We start from the raw sequence: 16,080 nt of genomic DNA on the forward strand, positions 1-16,080 counted from the left end.
TAAAACTAAAAATTTTCTAAACTAGTCTCGCTGATGGTGGGAATATTTTGGTTGCCTCTATGGCATTCTTCAACCTCATCCAATGGTTGAAATGGTATATATTTTTCATACAAAATTTTAAAGCTTAAAAAATAAGAAAAAATTCCCTTTAATACTAATTTTTTGTTCCAAATTCTTTGTACCATGGCTTTGTCATGGTATTTTGACTCCAACACTTAACATGGGTATCTTATACTTATCGGAAGATTCAAAATCAAATGGTAGGATTCCTTTGCAGTAAAATTCAAAAGTTCCATACCAATAATTTTACAATGGTTAAAACATAACCAAAAGGATGAGATTAAAGACACAAACCCTCAATCCAAATTCTTAGCTTAAAGATCTCATGCCTTCGCACTCTCAGTTGTAACAAAATTCAAAGAAGAATACTTTATGACCATGAAGCAACTCCTACAAAGCAACAAAGACACTGATTCATATTCGTATTCATATTCATCTTCATCTTCATCTTCATCTTCATCTTCATCTTCATCTTTATCCATCATAGATCTAGCAAATGATAATGAAGATGATTCTTATGTCATTCTTCCACCTATACGAAACCTATAAACAATTTATACCTACAAATGTAAATGTGAAAAAAAGATATTTAAGAGGCCTAAAAAATTTAAAGGCTCGTTTTCATTTTAAACCCTTTCAAGGCCCTTTTAGCCTAATTTTTCTATAATTTCCCACTTTTAGAAGAAGATATTAGATTTTTAGTGATGAGATTTCATGGTAGACAACTACATCAATTTTTTCAAAAAGCAACATGATTGCTTCACAAAAATTCAAAGAGGCCTTTCTTAAATTACTTTATAAAAAGGGACTACTCCTAGGCATTCAAGGCAGGACTTCAAAATAGGATTTCTTTGTAAACAAAACTTTCTTAGATAATCCTTTGTAAATAAAACCTCCAGGAAGATCCTCCTATAACCATACACAAAATCTATTATACTCATATCTCTTATATCCATTTTCAATACAAATCTAAGATTTCTTCAAATTTATTACTATTTATATTTAAATTTTGCATTTCTATAATTATATTCTTACATTTATAAGTATGTTTTGTATTTATTAAAGGATCCTGTCATTTTTAGACTTGCCTCTACCTTCACATTAAAATTATTGTGTTTTTGTTATTGTTTTTTTTGTTATATATAGACACAAACACCTCTCACACTTTCTCATATGTTCACACTTAATAGATGTCACTCCTTTCTTGTTTCACACATATTTTAAGTTTTTCATTCTAATATGCTCACCTTTGTCTTTTACCACTCCATTCTCAACATTTCATTTCTTTAAGGAACTAGCATACAACAAATCAAAGACTAATATCTTAATGGCATAATCAAATAATGTAAAGACTTACTAAGCAATAAAATTAAAAACTATCAATATAAAACTATAAATACGAAATCACAAATATCAGTACGAATTCATGTGAAATATGAATGATACAAAGACATAAGAAAAGACTCTGAAAATCAATAAACTAATGGAATAAGATTTAAATGACTCAAAATAACAAAATCTCTTTTAAAAAAAGTTTATACATGGTGGTCAAAACTAAAAAATCAATGACACATTAACTATCTATTTTTTTAATATGATTTTCAAGAAAACTCAACCAAGTAAATCTAAAATATCCCAAATTAAGATTTATCTCTAAGAAACCCCAATAATCAAGATTGTTTTTCAGATTTAAAATAAATGGCTGAATTATATGTTTCTTAAATCAAGATTTGTGAAAAACTCTAAGAAAAGATTTCTCATGATTTTTCTTTTTTTATAAGACTTTATTTAATCAAGATAGAAAATAATTTATTTTTTTGAATTTGATACCACAACTCGTTTTTAGAAAAGATAAAGAAGTCGACAACAATGGAGTATGTGAAAACTTGAAGATAAAAGGATGTAATCTTATTTAGAGTCTTACTCTAATACCAACTGATATGAACCCCAAAAATATAAATACTTAAAAACTCACAATCAAATTGACTATTCCAAAGGAATCTAATTCAAGCTTGTAATTGAGTTTGACATAATGATGATCTGAACCGATGCATCAAGACTAAAAGTAACTAAATCCTCACCTAACACCTATAAAGAGGCACAAATAAGAGATATCGAATATACCATGAAGCTTGGTTAATTCTTCAATAAGTCAAACTATTTTAATGAAGAACCAAAAAGTATGAGCAAAACCTCTTACACACAAAATAATTGCTAATATCAAAATATGTCAAGAAAACTAAATACAAGCTAAATAATTCTATTTATAATATGTGAAAAAGATCATAAACAATGCTATAAAAATAATGAAAGAGTTCTAAGTCAAATAAGAAAAAGAATCTTAAATTAATTAGGAAATTAATACAATTCTCCTATAATAACTTTTAAACCTTATCAAAAGACCTTTTAAATTTCTGATTGCCTTGAAATTTTAATACAATATAGAACAAAACCTTTAAAAAAAATTGATAAAATTTAAGCATGAACAGTTGGATATAAAATTATTCTTGCTAGAGTAAAATTGTATATTTGGAGAAATAAGCCTTTGACTATTGAAATTGATTAACCAATAAAGTAGATGGATTAAATGCCCCTATTATAATAGATTAAATTAACTAAGATCTGATCATCACTTATTGAAGATGTAGCCTCCTTAAAATTCACCTAAGCCCAAATACTCTAAATAAACCTATTGAATGGATCTTTGACCTTGTTTGCTCTTGATATTGTATCTAACCTAATTAAAACTTGCAGTGGATCTTTTAGTGCATTCTATATCATATTAGTTTCTATCTCTTTTTTTAGGTTTCTTTTTTTTCTCTTTCATTTCTTTTTTTCTTTTGCACCTCTTTCTGGCTCAAAACACCTTTATTTTCAACGCAAAATTCTTTTTTTCCTTTCTCTCAACATTTTCTTTTTCCAACATTGGTCCTTCCTTTCCTTGTTTCCCCCCTCTATATATAGGTGAGATAGAAGCTCCTAGAACCCTTTTTGCTAAAATGATCATGACCATTGATTTCTTTGAGTTAATCTTAATCATTCACTATAGTTGTACTTTTTAGCCATTATGTTTATTAGTCCTTTTGTATCACTTTTACAATGACTTGAGAGGCTCAAAACAATGTTTTTTTTGCTAAGCATGCAGTAAACATGGAAGGGAAGGAAGTGGTATGTTGTTTTGTATTTGTGGAGATTGTTGGAGAGAGAAAAGTGAGACCATAATCTAGCCAAAACCATGGAAAAAAACAAAAGTTTCAAAACAACAATATAGCAAGAAAATATGGGTGTTATTTTAACTCAAGTATAAAATGATGTCATGTTACATTTTTTTTTTTAAGTAAAACACATCATCATTTCACTTAACTTAAAGTGAAATGTATTGTTTTACCTAAACAAAATGACATTCTTTTGATATAAATGGATGCTTTGTGTTTTTAAAAAAATTCCCTAGTTTCTCTATTTTTTTTTTAAATTTAATCCTTTGATCTTTATTATTATTAATTTATCCAATTTCGACTTTTTTTTCAATATCTCTTTTCAATTTCATTCTTGATTTCCTTAAAAAATGATCCTCAAATGTTGATGTCTTTTTCAATTTAATTATTGGCTTTCAAAATATCAATAAAATAACTATTTTTTTAATATTTTTTATTGATTTCATCCCTAATCATATCTTTGTATTTTTTTTTTCTAGCTTTAAGAATAAAAAATTAGGTTATAATAATATATAATCTGATAGTAAAATTTTAATATAATGGCTCTTTAATCATTATTTGGAATGGAATAATCATCATGTAATTATTTCAAACTATTTTGATGGTAGATTAGAATTATAATTTCAGCTATAATGTAGAGTGTATATAGATTAGAATGCAAATTATAATTTGAAAATAAAGTGAAATAGCGAGGAGTCACATCATTCATCCAAAGCAACCGCAAAGAAAGGAGGGGAGTGCTGTTGAAAATTGACGTTTCGTTCGTCCTCCCTTGGCACGAAAGAGAGATCTGGTGGAGGGCATCACTTGCAGCTAAAGCTAAGAAGTTTCCTTAGAAAAATAATAAACCGGCCACATGTCCAGAAGACATACCTACCCCGCCAATGCTTCATAAAGTTTATGCTGTACACTCAAACCTTAATTTAAATTAAACTAATGGCTACAGACAAACAACAGAATTGAATTACTCTTGTCTCTCAAAACTCAAAAGATAAGACGCCAAATACAAGGACAGCACTGCACTGCACTGCATTGCATGCATTATTGTTTTGCTTTGTCTAGCTTCATTTAAAACACTGTTAATTTCCTTCACCGGGTAGATTAGATTTGTTGCTTTTGAGGTCAGTTCTCATCTCCATCTGGGCTGCTTTTGCTTTTGCTTTTGGTGAATTCTCTAGGCTAGTATTAGATTTGGTTGTTGATCTAAACTATGTTTGATGTGCTACTTCTTTCAGAAAATCAAAGTTGCATGCTATCCTTTATTTGATGTAGAGTTGTCTTGTCATATTGAATTCTGACGTATGCTACTCTCTCAAAAATAAAAAAATAAAATCAAAATCAAAATCAAAATGTTCTCTTGAGTTTAGAGATCTGATAGTCTTTTTCAGATGGAAACAATGTTGATTTCATTCCTTATCTCTAGTACATGGAAACAAAGGCACTTATACGGTCATGATTATTGTTTTCATTCTTTCTGCTTTCTTTTTATGTTATTTGCTTTGCTCTACATCTTGTTCTTTCATTATCAAATCATTGATGTGATGATAATAACAACAAAAATTTCTCATAAATGAATTTTTTATCCCCTTGATTCTACATCTGAAACCCGTTATCACTGATTTTTTCCCATTGCTTTGTTCTTTTACTGTTTTCAGCATCTTCGATGCTTGATTTATGAAAATACTTCAGTAACATTAAAATTTCTGATGAGTTGTTAACGTCAGGTATAGGAAGGCCATGGGGAAAATAAGCTCTTTTGATTGCAGATCATCTGAATATGTGGGGGTGGTGAGGCTATTACAATAATCAACCAATGGGATTTACCTTCTCCCTCTTTTTGTTTTTGGCTTCTTTCCCTGTGATTTTGGCTCAAGAAGGAACACGTGCTACAATTTCAATTGATGGAACTATTGCGGTTGCTGTAATCGATGATAATTTTATTTGTGCTACTCTTGATTGGTGGCCGCATGATAAGTGTAACTACAACCAGTGTCCATGGGGCTATTCATCCGTAACAAACTTGGTAAGTATCTGTAGATTCTAGTTGAAAAGGCTTTTGAAGGATTTAATTTGCTTTCTTTTTTAGAGTTATGTCTCATAATTGCCTAGTTTTCTTTTTTATTTTCAGGACTTATCTCATCCTCTTCTTGCCAAAGCCATCCAAGGTTCGTATCATTCTTGATAAGCTTGATGGTGAATAATAAACCTGCATCTTTCAGAATTAGCATTGTGTTGAAATATTGCTAGTCTAAGATGGTACGGCATTCTTTGTGGCTATAATAGCCTTCAGGAATTTGAGAATAAGAATTGGAGGTTCTTTGCAAGACCAAGTATTGTATGATGTTGAAAGTTTGAAAGCTCCTTGCCATCCATTTAGAAAGATGAAAGGTGGGCTCTTTGGTTTTTCAAAGGGCTGTTTACATATGAACCGGTGGGATGAACTGAACCATTTATTCAGTAGAACTGGGTGAGATTTTATGCTTGGCTCCTCCTCTTTCTTTCCTTTTGTACATAAATTTTCTCCCATTCTTACCATTACGCCTAGGTAGCTAAATGTCCATTAATCCAATTTCTGTCTAATTAAGGTGCAACTTTATCACTCAAATTGTTCATCCGAGCATAACATCTGTCTCATAAAAAATAATAAAAAGAAAAGTCACAACATGTGAAACACAATTATCTAATTCTGAACAGGGTGGTAGATTCTTATTCTTTAATGCTTGACAGCTGTATTCTGAAGCTCAGAATTTGCTGTTTGGGTAATTTTAATCCTTTAAATTTAAGGCATTGTTGTGGATTTAGATTGCTTCAAGTCTTTCAACTTTTCTCAAGTCTTCAATGTAGAAGTTACTTCAAGTAAGAAGTCCCTCTAATAGATTTGTAAATGCCTTCTTGTGAGCTATGTAGCAGTGCCAGCCACCAAACGTTCCATTTGTTTATTTCTTTTCAAATTAAGCATTTCAGTCTAGTTTACAAGTTATGTTCTAAACCTTTCTGTCATTCAGATCTACTCTGATAACATGTTATCCCAGTTACTTATAGTCAAGTTTACTTTTTTTAAAGCATTCAAGTTTAATTAAACATAATTTGTTGCCATGAAATTTTGCCTTTGGAATAGACTAGGAAAGGCGGAGGTTCTTCATTGTAGGGTACTTACCACTTGAATCATGCATATGCAGGGCCATTGTGACATTTGGTTTGAATGCCCTCTATGGAAGGCACCAGATTAGGAAGGGTGTTTGGGGAGGAGCTTGGGATTCTAGTAATGCTTGTGATTTCATGAACTACACTGTCTTGAAAGGATACAAGATAGATTCGTGGGAATATGGTATAAACTTCAACAATGCTCTTTACTGTTTTGATTCCATATGCTTTTCCTCACTGCTGATATTGCCTTCGTTGTGATAGGTAATGAGTTGAGTGGAAGTGGTGTAAGTGCAAGTGTAAGTGCTGAGCTTTATGGAAAAGATTTGATCAAACTTAAAAGTGTTGTCAACAATTTGTATAAAAACTCTGATCTGAAACCTTCACTAGTAGCACCGGGAGGATTTTTTGACAAGCAGTGGTATGCTAAGCTTCTTCAGGTTACAGGTTCAGGCATAGTCAACTTTGTAACTCATCATGTATACAACTTGGGGGCAGGTGGGTTGTCGTGGTTTAATTGTACTGACATATGCTTATAATGTTATTTCCAATTAAAATTTTTAATCAATGACAGTTCTGAAATGATGTGCATGTAATGGATGAACAGTTACACTAAGGCTCTTTCCAAAGTCACCTTCCTTGTCTTCCAGGCCTTTGTTGTCTCCCCTCGTTCCTGTGAAACAAAGAACTGATCCACCTTCTATGTCAGCCACAAGTAGTTTAAAAAGGCTCACAATCTAATTTCAGTGTGCTACTGCTTCCATTATGAATTAACCTTGAGAATAAACCTGTTAGTTAAGTTTTCAGAACTTCTTACCTCGCTTCTTCCCTTTTATAAAAATTATAATTATCAGATGGTTTAGGTCAGCAATAATAGTAAGAGTCTTCTAGAATCGTATCTGACTTTTGTGTGTGTGTGTGTGTGTGTGTGTGAGAGAGAGAGAGAGAGAGAGAGAAACTTCTCTACTTGTATTTACAATTCATTTTCCTATTCCAGGCATGGATCCCAACCTTGTGAATAAGATATTGGATCCCCATTATTTGAGCAAGGTATCAGAAACCTTCAGTAATCTTTCACAAACGATTCAACAGAATGGTCCTTGGGCTTCTCCTTGGGTTGGGGAATCTGGTGGGGCCTATAACAGTGGTGGTCGTCATGTTTCTGATACATTTGTGAACAGTTTCTGGTAATCTTACTTGCCTATTTGTTCCTTTCTTTTTGTTGAATCCCCATTATTTTTTTGCCTATTTGTTCCTTTCTTTTTCTTGAATCCCCATTATTTTTATTCTTGTAATTATTGTGCTTTCTTTCAAAGGCGGATCACTCCATTTCCATAGGTCTTTTTATGAATATCAGGTACTTAGATCAGCTTGGAATGGCATCCAGGTATAATACTAAAGTATACTGCAGGCAGACACTAGTTGGTGGCAACTATGGTCTCCTCAACACAACCACACTTGTTCCCAATCCTGACTACTACAGGCAAGTGCACAAAACTCCTTTTATGTTATTAGAATATTAAAATATTTGTCTCGTTGTGGAGAGAGAATTTGAAAGAAAAAAAATGAAGTCATTGCTTCTCTACCAGAGATCTAATCTTAAGTTGCTTTTCTTGGATATTTGGTTTCCAACAGCGCCCTTCTATGGCATCGACTAATGGGAAAAGGTGTTCTAGCTGTCGGAAGCAATGCTTCGCCATTTCTACGCTCTTATGCCCATTGTTCGAAAGGAAGAGTAAGCCACATTCTTTTTTTTTAACTTCACATTGAATTGTTAGTTGTGATAGAGTATTGAGCATTTGTAGTAATTTTAAGACAACTGTGATATGAAGAGTTCCATTTTCTTTTTAAATATGGTCTTCATTGGGGCAAGATAGAGCCTTAACATAAATGTCGTATTAAACACTTCACTTTTGTACAGTTGTGAGTTCTATTAATTATTACATGTTCACTGGGACTTCGCGAAGCCACTAAAATCAGTGAATGAATCTTAACTTTCTGAAATATTTAAATCAACTCCATGTATCTTTTTTTTTTTTATTCTGTCCTTGTATTGTGTGATTCTTTGAACTTCTCTAGTGACTTTCCCATCTGTTACAGCTTATTTCTTATGGGTATACTTTCAATCTCTTGGAGATCAACCCTAGATTTGGACAGCATTCATGGCATGCATCATCGAGCTTGCTTTCCATGTAATGTTTGTATTACATAACCTGGAAGGCCTGCATAATGCCATGTGCAATATGTGTTCTTTTATATAGTGGAAGAAGAAGAAATACGGAGAAGCTTTGTGATCTAGAACTTCTGGTTTCTTCTTTCCTACACGGCCTTCCTCTTCAACTTCCATTCACTATCTGGATAGGGGAATTTTGTTTATGAAAATTTACCTAGAGATCTCAAAATTTGGCATGACCTATATGATGCACAAACGTTCAGTCTAGGTGCTAAAATTGCTGGATTTTGGCTGCAAGTCAAATTTCCTGTTCTATTTTTGTCGCTTTTGGTATTAATTTCTCAAAACAAGGGCTTTTGGTTGAATCCTCTTACAATGTTCAGACAATATTTCAGACTGAATTCCCCCCCATATCTATGTCATAAAAGAAGCTTAGTGTTCTCATGCAATGGTGCAAGTGGTTTATACAGCATCTGTCATCTACATGTAGATACGTGTGCTTGTGCATGCATATGTAGCCCTACTCTTTTCTACAACTGTTTCATGCCTCAAAACATTCTGCAAGCTTGCATAAAACACAATGGTTTTACTTGATTATCCACCCAAAAAAAAAAAATCTTCGCTTAATATTTTCATCTTGATACAGGCAGGTATAACGTTACTGCTGATCAATTTAAGCAATCAGACTGATTTCATAATCAGTGTTCAAAATAGCATGGACATGAGATTGACCGTGGAAGAAAACATATCTGGAGAAAACTCTTTCATGCGTGGCCTCAAGAGATCAGTTTCATGGGTTGGGAACCGAGCATCAGATGAACCAATGTATAGAGAGGAGTACCATTTAACTGCAAAAGATGGGTACCTTCAAAGCCCAACCATGGTTCTTAATGGAATCCCGTTAGAGCTTACAGAAGATGAAAACATTCCGAATCTGGACCCTGTCCGTCTTGATTTGAATTCTCCTTTATACATCAATCCTTTGTCGATTTCGTTCATAGTATTCCCAAACTTCGATGCTCCAGCTTGTGCGTAAATCTTTGAAGCAGAATTCGAGCAATAAACTTCACCTTGTTGTATATGAGATTGCAAGGCAGTGATGTAATGATGTGAGCTTAAGGTAATTGTAATTATTGCAGGTGATATATAGTGATAATAAATTGTTCATCAGAACATATAGCTTAAACTTTTTATCTCGAGAATAAATTGTCTCTTGCATGTATTTCTTTGCCCCCACCACAATTGTCCCATAACAAGATAAACCAAACCACGCCCGAAGAACCGAAGGGAAAAAAAAAAGAACGGAAAAAGTTGTGGGAAGATCTGAAGGGAAGAAACATGGTGACTTGTTGAAAGAAACCAAAAATGCACCCTTGCATTTGCTCGTGGTTCTGCCAGGTTGAAAACACGTGGTACAGACTATTATGCGAGGATGGATATATTATAAATATTATTTTAAAATAAATATTCTTTTTTATATAATAAAGCTTACCTATACAAAAATTAAAAAAAAAATTCTTTAAAAATTAAATACAAAACAAAACATTTTTAAAAAAAATTATCCAAAAAATGCTGCAAAACTCACGGACAAGGTCATGGGCCCATAAATTGATAGAAAAAAAATTGAAATTAATTATTAAATCAATTTTTTTAAAAAAAATAAGACAATATGATAAAATCTTTGACCACATCAACTCTTAAAACCCATTATCCATGTTATTAGATCAATCCATGTTATTAGATCAAAAGCACGACAAATAAAAAAACCACAAAGCTTAATCCTTAATAAATTAAATGTCAAAGGATGAAATTGATGAAAACTTTTATCATACAAAAAAACATATACTTGAAAGAATGAGGCTGAAAATAAAAATAAAAAAATTAAAGGTGTAAAAAAAATAAATTGAAGGGTTAAATTTAAAAGAAAAAAAATTTAACAAAAAAAATTAAAAGAATGAGGACTAAGCTTGAAAAAAAAAACAACATAAATTTTAATTAAATAATGAAATTGAAAACAACAAAATTCTAACAAAAAAGCCAAGAAAAAAATCAAAAATAAAAGATTAAAGATCAAATTAAAAAAAAAAACATATAATAAATTGCAATTTAAAAACTAAATTGAAAATATCAACTTTTCTAAAAGAATTAAGGACCAAAATAAGCAATAAAAAACATAAGGATTAAACTTTAAAAATAAAAAGAAAATAGGATATACGTTAATTTTTTTTGCAATAAAAAAAAATTATCAACAACAAACCGCTCATCAATCATTATCATACATCACATTAAGAGAAAAAGAGAGGCAACACTTTTAATGAAATAACAAAACAATAGATTTAACAAGAAGAAATGTCATATGAGTCATCCAAAAAGTACAAGCACCTCCTAGTCTCTATATTTTTTTATTAAAAAAATAATTATTAAAACCAAAAGGTCCAAAACACACTTTTTGTTTGATATTAACATAAAAACCTGTGTGAAAAAATAAAATAACCCTTGAACTCTTGCTTCCTTTTCCCCTATGTAAAGGCTTAAAAGTTGATGTATAATTTGTATAAAACATAAAAGCATAAAAACCATTGGCTAACCACTTAATTTTTTTTATTGGGAGACAGAAGTATTTTTACTAATCATAAAAAATAAAAAGAAATTAACCTTTTATAATTATTTAATATATAATTGACCTTTTAAAAAAATAAATAAAATCACCCTCAAACATATAATTTTATTATTGCAATAAATAATCTTATATTTCCAGCTTTGTTTGGAAACGCAATGTAAACTGTATTTTTAAAAATTTAAAAATTTTTTATTTTACTTAAAATGAAATTTTTTTTATATTTTTTATATTATTTTAATATGTTAATATCAAAAATAATTTTTAAAAAATAAAAATTTTATTTTAATACATTTCTAAATAAAAAAAATACTTTAAATCATTACCATAATTTCAAACAAACCCCAGCATGTACAGTAAACTCTACATTATTTTAGCATAATCAATGAATCAATATTACTGCACGTTAACCGAATATTAGCATTGGCATCTTTTTTTGGTCAGATGTTAGGATAACAGAAAGAAGTATCAGTTCCAAATTCCACTAAAAAATGAGATGGGTAAAGTCTAACCAGGACACATTGCCAAAAATCCCAAATGTGTGTAGGAATTACATAAATGGTAAAAGGAGAGAAACCAAGCAGATCAGTACTGCATGCTACTACCGTCACCACCACCTATCCTCTACTTTCCAAGCAAACGACGACCACGTTGATTAGCACCCCTGACACGGTAATTTAGCTCATCTACATCATTCTGGAGATGATCCAGAGACTTGGTTTGCCTGCAATTATAGAGATAACACAATTACAGAAGGAATATTCCTTTCTTAAACGACATAATTTCTGAAACAACGCATTTCACATCATTTTTGACAATCAGAGAGCAGATAATCCCCAATGGGAGAGACCCAACAAACATTGGCACCAAATCAACAAATGCTGCTGAGATATCATATAAAAAAACTCACCTGTCAATTTCGGTCCCCATGTCAACCGCCATATTCTTCAACTCTCCTAATATATTACTCAAATCAGACAATGAATCATCTTGCTTCGACTTCTCTAACTGTTCCAGAAGAATCCCAAATAAGCAGAGATAGGTGGGATTGAAATAGCAGATACTCATGGCAGACTTTAGTTCACTTGTACATCAAAAAGACAGAAACCCAAAATGAACAAATTGACTGTCCTAAATAATGGAAGACAGGCAAACTAAAATTGTGGATACTTGTTCCAGACGGTACATTGAAAAAACAAAAACCAGAATTAACAAATGACTTGTTGACTGGGTAGTACAAGCCTGTCCTCCTGATCTAATTTTCTAATTTCTATATACCCCTTCGGGGACGAGGGAAAAAGATGGGACACGCTTACCAACATATAAAAATCCTAACCCAACGTGGAAACCCTAAATTGATCTAGAAGGGAGAAAAATAGTGCATTGAATCTCATGTTTGAAAGAAGAGGACGAAGGTCTCTGTCACAGTCCCGCCACCAGATGGAAAGGAGGAAAGAAGAAGGGAAACCATCTACAAAGTTCATAATACCAAGAAAGATTCATCTATTGTCTTTAAAAAAAAAAAAAATTTATCTGTTCCACAGCCGCATAGCAGTATACCTTTATTTGCTATGAATAATGAGCACATCACAAAATAAAAACAAACCTCAACTTTCTGGAATGCGTTGGTTGGCTCAGGAAGGGGTGTTTGCATGCCAGACTGTCCCTTAGGTGCAGGATTCAACCCCAACTTCTCCCTCTGCTCCAAGTGGTTACCTCTCTTTTGAGGTGAAGCATCTGCAAAAGATAGCAAACCACAAATACATTAAAAGACCACAAAAAAAAAAAAAGAAGAACTCTGATAATTGTATATTATTTCAGCTTCATGCTTCTGAGCCTTCCTACAACTCATATTATACTCTACATGCAGAAGGGTGTCCTCATCTCCCTCATTGTTCTTCCCCGGGGGCTTTTTCATCTCTAAATTAACTTTCAGGTTGCCAATAAAAAAAATGAAAGAAAGAGAGTATAGAAAAGCATGTGTCCCATAGAAAGAAAAAGAAGGTTGAACCCCTCAACCTTTTTCAGAAAATAAACAATAGTAGGTAGCCTAATGTAATATCAAGTTTTGAAGGGGAAAAAATTGACTAGTAGATCACAGCAAATAGGGATAAAAAGTAACCTCTTGTGATAACAGGGCCTGTAATTGGACGGTTCTTTTTCGGCTTCCAAGTTTTAGAGAACATGCCCCCAAGACTTCCCAAAAGCTTCTCACCCTGGAAACAGAAACAACCATGAAATTCCTTTTAGTCGATAACATCAATGGAGAACCATAAACTAGAAAAAAAAAATCAAGAGATTGCAAGGGCACAAGAACTTATATTCTAGACCAAAGTCTTAACAGGTTTAATCAACGATTTTTCCAGTACACTGCTGTTTTTGGTTGGTGGCAGGGGTTTGTGTCCAAGAGTTGAAGGCTAGTGGATAAGGGGGCAATGGTTTTCACCTCTGTTAGTTTTCTTCAAAATACCCCCCAGCAAACTAAACTCACGGGGCTCGATCTAAAGAAGGAGCTCTGAAATTTCAAAAGTCTTATTAGAAATCATAAAGCACAAGAGTAATAGATCTATAAAAATTCATGCAGTATGCAAAAGATGATCATGTCATAGCAAACTCATCAAACAGGATGGTGCTTCCAAAATAATCCAACTAAATATGCAATATAAAAATTCCAAACACCATGTTATAGATTAGTGTTAACATCGGTTATCCACTAGCTCATCTCATTAAGTGAGAAAATCTAAGTAGCATGCATTAAATTCATGAAACATAAAGTAAGATCTCAAACTAAGTCCTACCCGACTAAGATCATGATCGATCTCGACAGCAACATCGTGGGTCTTGGTAATTTGCTCACCCTGTTGATGCAAGGTGATCAAAGTTCTTGTTGCACCCTCTCTCATGTCTTCAGCAATCTTCAAGCAGCCATTTACTGATTTTGTGGTCTCCTCAGCCTTGTAAACAGCATAATTCTCCAATTCTTGAACAGATTGGTTCTCCAGTCCTCCTGAATCACGGAAATCATTATTGTACTTATGTCTTGCTGCTGAAGCAAGGAAATATGTGGATGAAGCCGACGACCCTCTTTCCTCGTCACCATCAAAAGGATTAGTGCTAAAACAGGGTGCAGTTAGATTGGGTTCAGAAGAAGTTTTTCTTGAAGGTTTAAGGGTTTTCTTGGTGTCAAACTCGTCATCAGAATCAAACGGGTTTGGTCGAGAAGGAGCTGGACATTCAGGGTCAACCCTGGTATGCTTAGAAATCTTCAAGGGAGATTTCTTTGAACCAAACATTATGTGAATGAGTGTAACGAAGAGTTTAATAAAGGAGATGCAGAGCAATCAATTGAGATTCCTGCGTAAAATGAAGAAACAAAAAACATGTGAGATAGTGATGGTTGTAAAATAACAGCATTCAACACAAAAAGGAATCCAGTGCAGTTCGATTTAAGCACATGAAATTTTGATTTCAATAAAATCACAATCATCAATCATCAACATGTCACCCTAATTAATTTGGATGTGTTGCGATAATAACATGTATAGATAGTATTTTTCTTTTCGAAAAAAAAAAACCCTCAAACCTACAACTTTAATCAAAATTGATTTATGTTATTCACTTTCTTTATATAACCCAAAAGAAAAGAAAGAATCTTGAGCAAGCAAATAGAAACATGAGGATCTTTTTACTAAAAGAAAATTAAACAAGATTTATTCACTTTTATTTATTTTATAACATTCATCAAGAACAAGATAGAAGAGAAAGAAGCTTGAGTTTTCCGACCGAGCACGCAGAAACATCAATTCTCCGTTAACAACCCAGAAAGCAAGCAAACAAGTAGAAACAAAAGAAAGCCATATTAGAAATTAAAACAAAAAACAAGCATAATACATACCTGATAGAAATTAGACTGGTGCAGGTAACAGTAGCAGTTGCAGTTCAAAGGAAATCCAAACAACCTCTTGTTGTTTTTACAAAGAGAAAGCCAATTTCAACGCGGAGGCACAGCGAAGTCTTGGGTGGCCAATTGCCTTTGGATCAGCGATAGGATACAAAGAAACCGGTTCTAATAATAATAAATAAATAACAAGAAGAAAGAGTCGTGTAATGTGACCCGGCCCTTTTTTTCAAAAAACCAATTTTATATATATATAAGGATTTTCCATGTATTTTTATAGAAAATTAAAAAATTTTATGTATATAAATAATTAAATAAATTACATGTGTCTTAATAAATAAATAAATTATAATAAAAAATAAATTTAAAAATATCAAGAGACAAATAAAAATTAAAATATTTCAGACGAGATATATTATTTAGTTGTATTTGTTAAATTTATTTATTAAAATAATTTTTTAAATTAATCAAATAATAATAAAAATAGAAACGTATTAAATTGATTGAGTAAAATAAAAAAATCATGTAAGGTTGAAAATATTAGAAATATTATTTAAAAAATAAAAAATATTTAAAAAATAATAAAATTTAACCATATAGAAGATTAAAAAAAATATAGAAGAATAAAAAAAATATTTTTAAAAATTAAATACATATAAAATAATAATAAAAATACAATCATTTAAAAAAGACACTAGAGACAAAATATAAGAGAGAAATAATATTAATTTAAATATAAATAAAAAATAATTTGAAAAAAAATTATAAGAAAGCACATTAATCTTAAAAACTAGAAGAAAAAAAACAAAAGGGCAAGCTCATGTACTTGGGCCATTAAATTTTTTTTTTTTGTATTAGCCGTAATTTAAAAAAAACAAATAAGATAACGTGTTATCTGATTTTATTTAAATTATGAACATTATAATAGTTGGAAAATCAAAACTTTAGATTTTTTTTATCTAAAAAATTATTT

General features: G+C 31.7%; 2 protein-coding genes across 4 annotated transcripts; one reads left to right on the plus strand and one right to left on the minus strand.

Annotated features, from left to right (window-relative positions):
• Positions 1-4,174: 4,174 nt before the first annotated feature.
• Positions 4,175-9,814, plus strand: LOC105117201 (heparanase-like protein 1). Of its 2 annotated transcripts, XM_011014777.1 has the most exons (10): positions 4,175-4,396; positions 5,000-5,298; positions 5,404-5,440; positions 5,559-5,742; positions 6,455-6,603; positions 6,684-6,917; positions 7,417-7,606; positions 7,777-7,902; positions 8,055-8,154; positions 9,239-9,814. In XM_011014777.1, exons 2-10 carry the CDS (start codon positions 5,089-5,091, stop codon positions 9,626-9,628), a joined length of 1,620 nt encoding a protein of 539 aa, XP_011013079.1. In that variant the 5' UTR covers positions 4,175-4,396; positions 5,000-5,088; the 3' UTR covers positions 9,629-9,814. The 2 variants fall into 2 exon arrangements, with proteins under 2 accessions (XP_011013079.1, XP_011013080.1); XM_011014778.1 differs by lacking the exon at positions 5,559-5,742.
• Positions 9,815-11,662: 1,848 nt separating this feature from the next.
• SNAP33 (soluble N-ethylmaleimide-sensitive factor adaptor protein 33) lies at positions 11,663-15,301 on the minus strand. Of its 2 annotated transcripts, XM_011014780.1 has the most exons (7): positions 15,105-15,301; positions 14,008-14,563; positions 13,332-13,425; positions 12,816-12,946; positions 12,120-12,217; positions 11,824-11,933; positions 11,663-11,786 (listed from the first exon to the last, which is right to left on the minus strand). In XM_011014780.1, the coding sequence occupies exons 2-6, from the start codon at positions 14,500-14,502 to the stop codon at positions 11,834-11,836; spliced, it is 918 nt and encodes a 305-aa protein (XP_011013082.1). In that variant the 5' UTR covers positions 14,503-14,563; positions 15,105-15,301; the 3' UTR covers positions 11,663-11,786; positions 11,824-11,833. The 2 variants fall into 2 exon arrangements, with proteins under 2 accessions (XP_011013082.1, XP_011013081.1); XM_011014779.1 differs by having other exon boundaries at positions 11,663-11,933; positions 15,105-15,300.
• Positions 15,302-16,080: the final 779 nt, after the last annotated feature.

This window comes from Populus euphratica, unplaced genomic scaffold (genome assembly GCF_000495115.2).
Source record: "Populus euphratica unplaced genomic scaffold, PopEup_1.0 scaffold1222.1, whole genome shotgun sequence".
In the NCBI taxonomy this organism is placed as follows: domain Eukaryota; kingdom Viridiplantae; phylum Streptophyta; class Magnoliopsida; order Malpighiales; family Salicaceae; genus Populus; species Populus euphratica.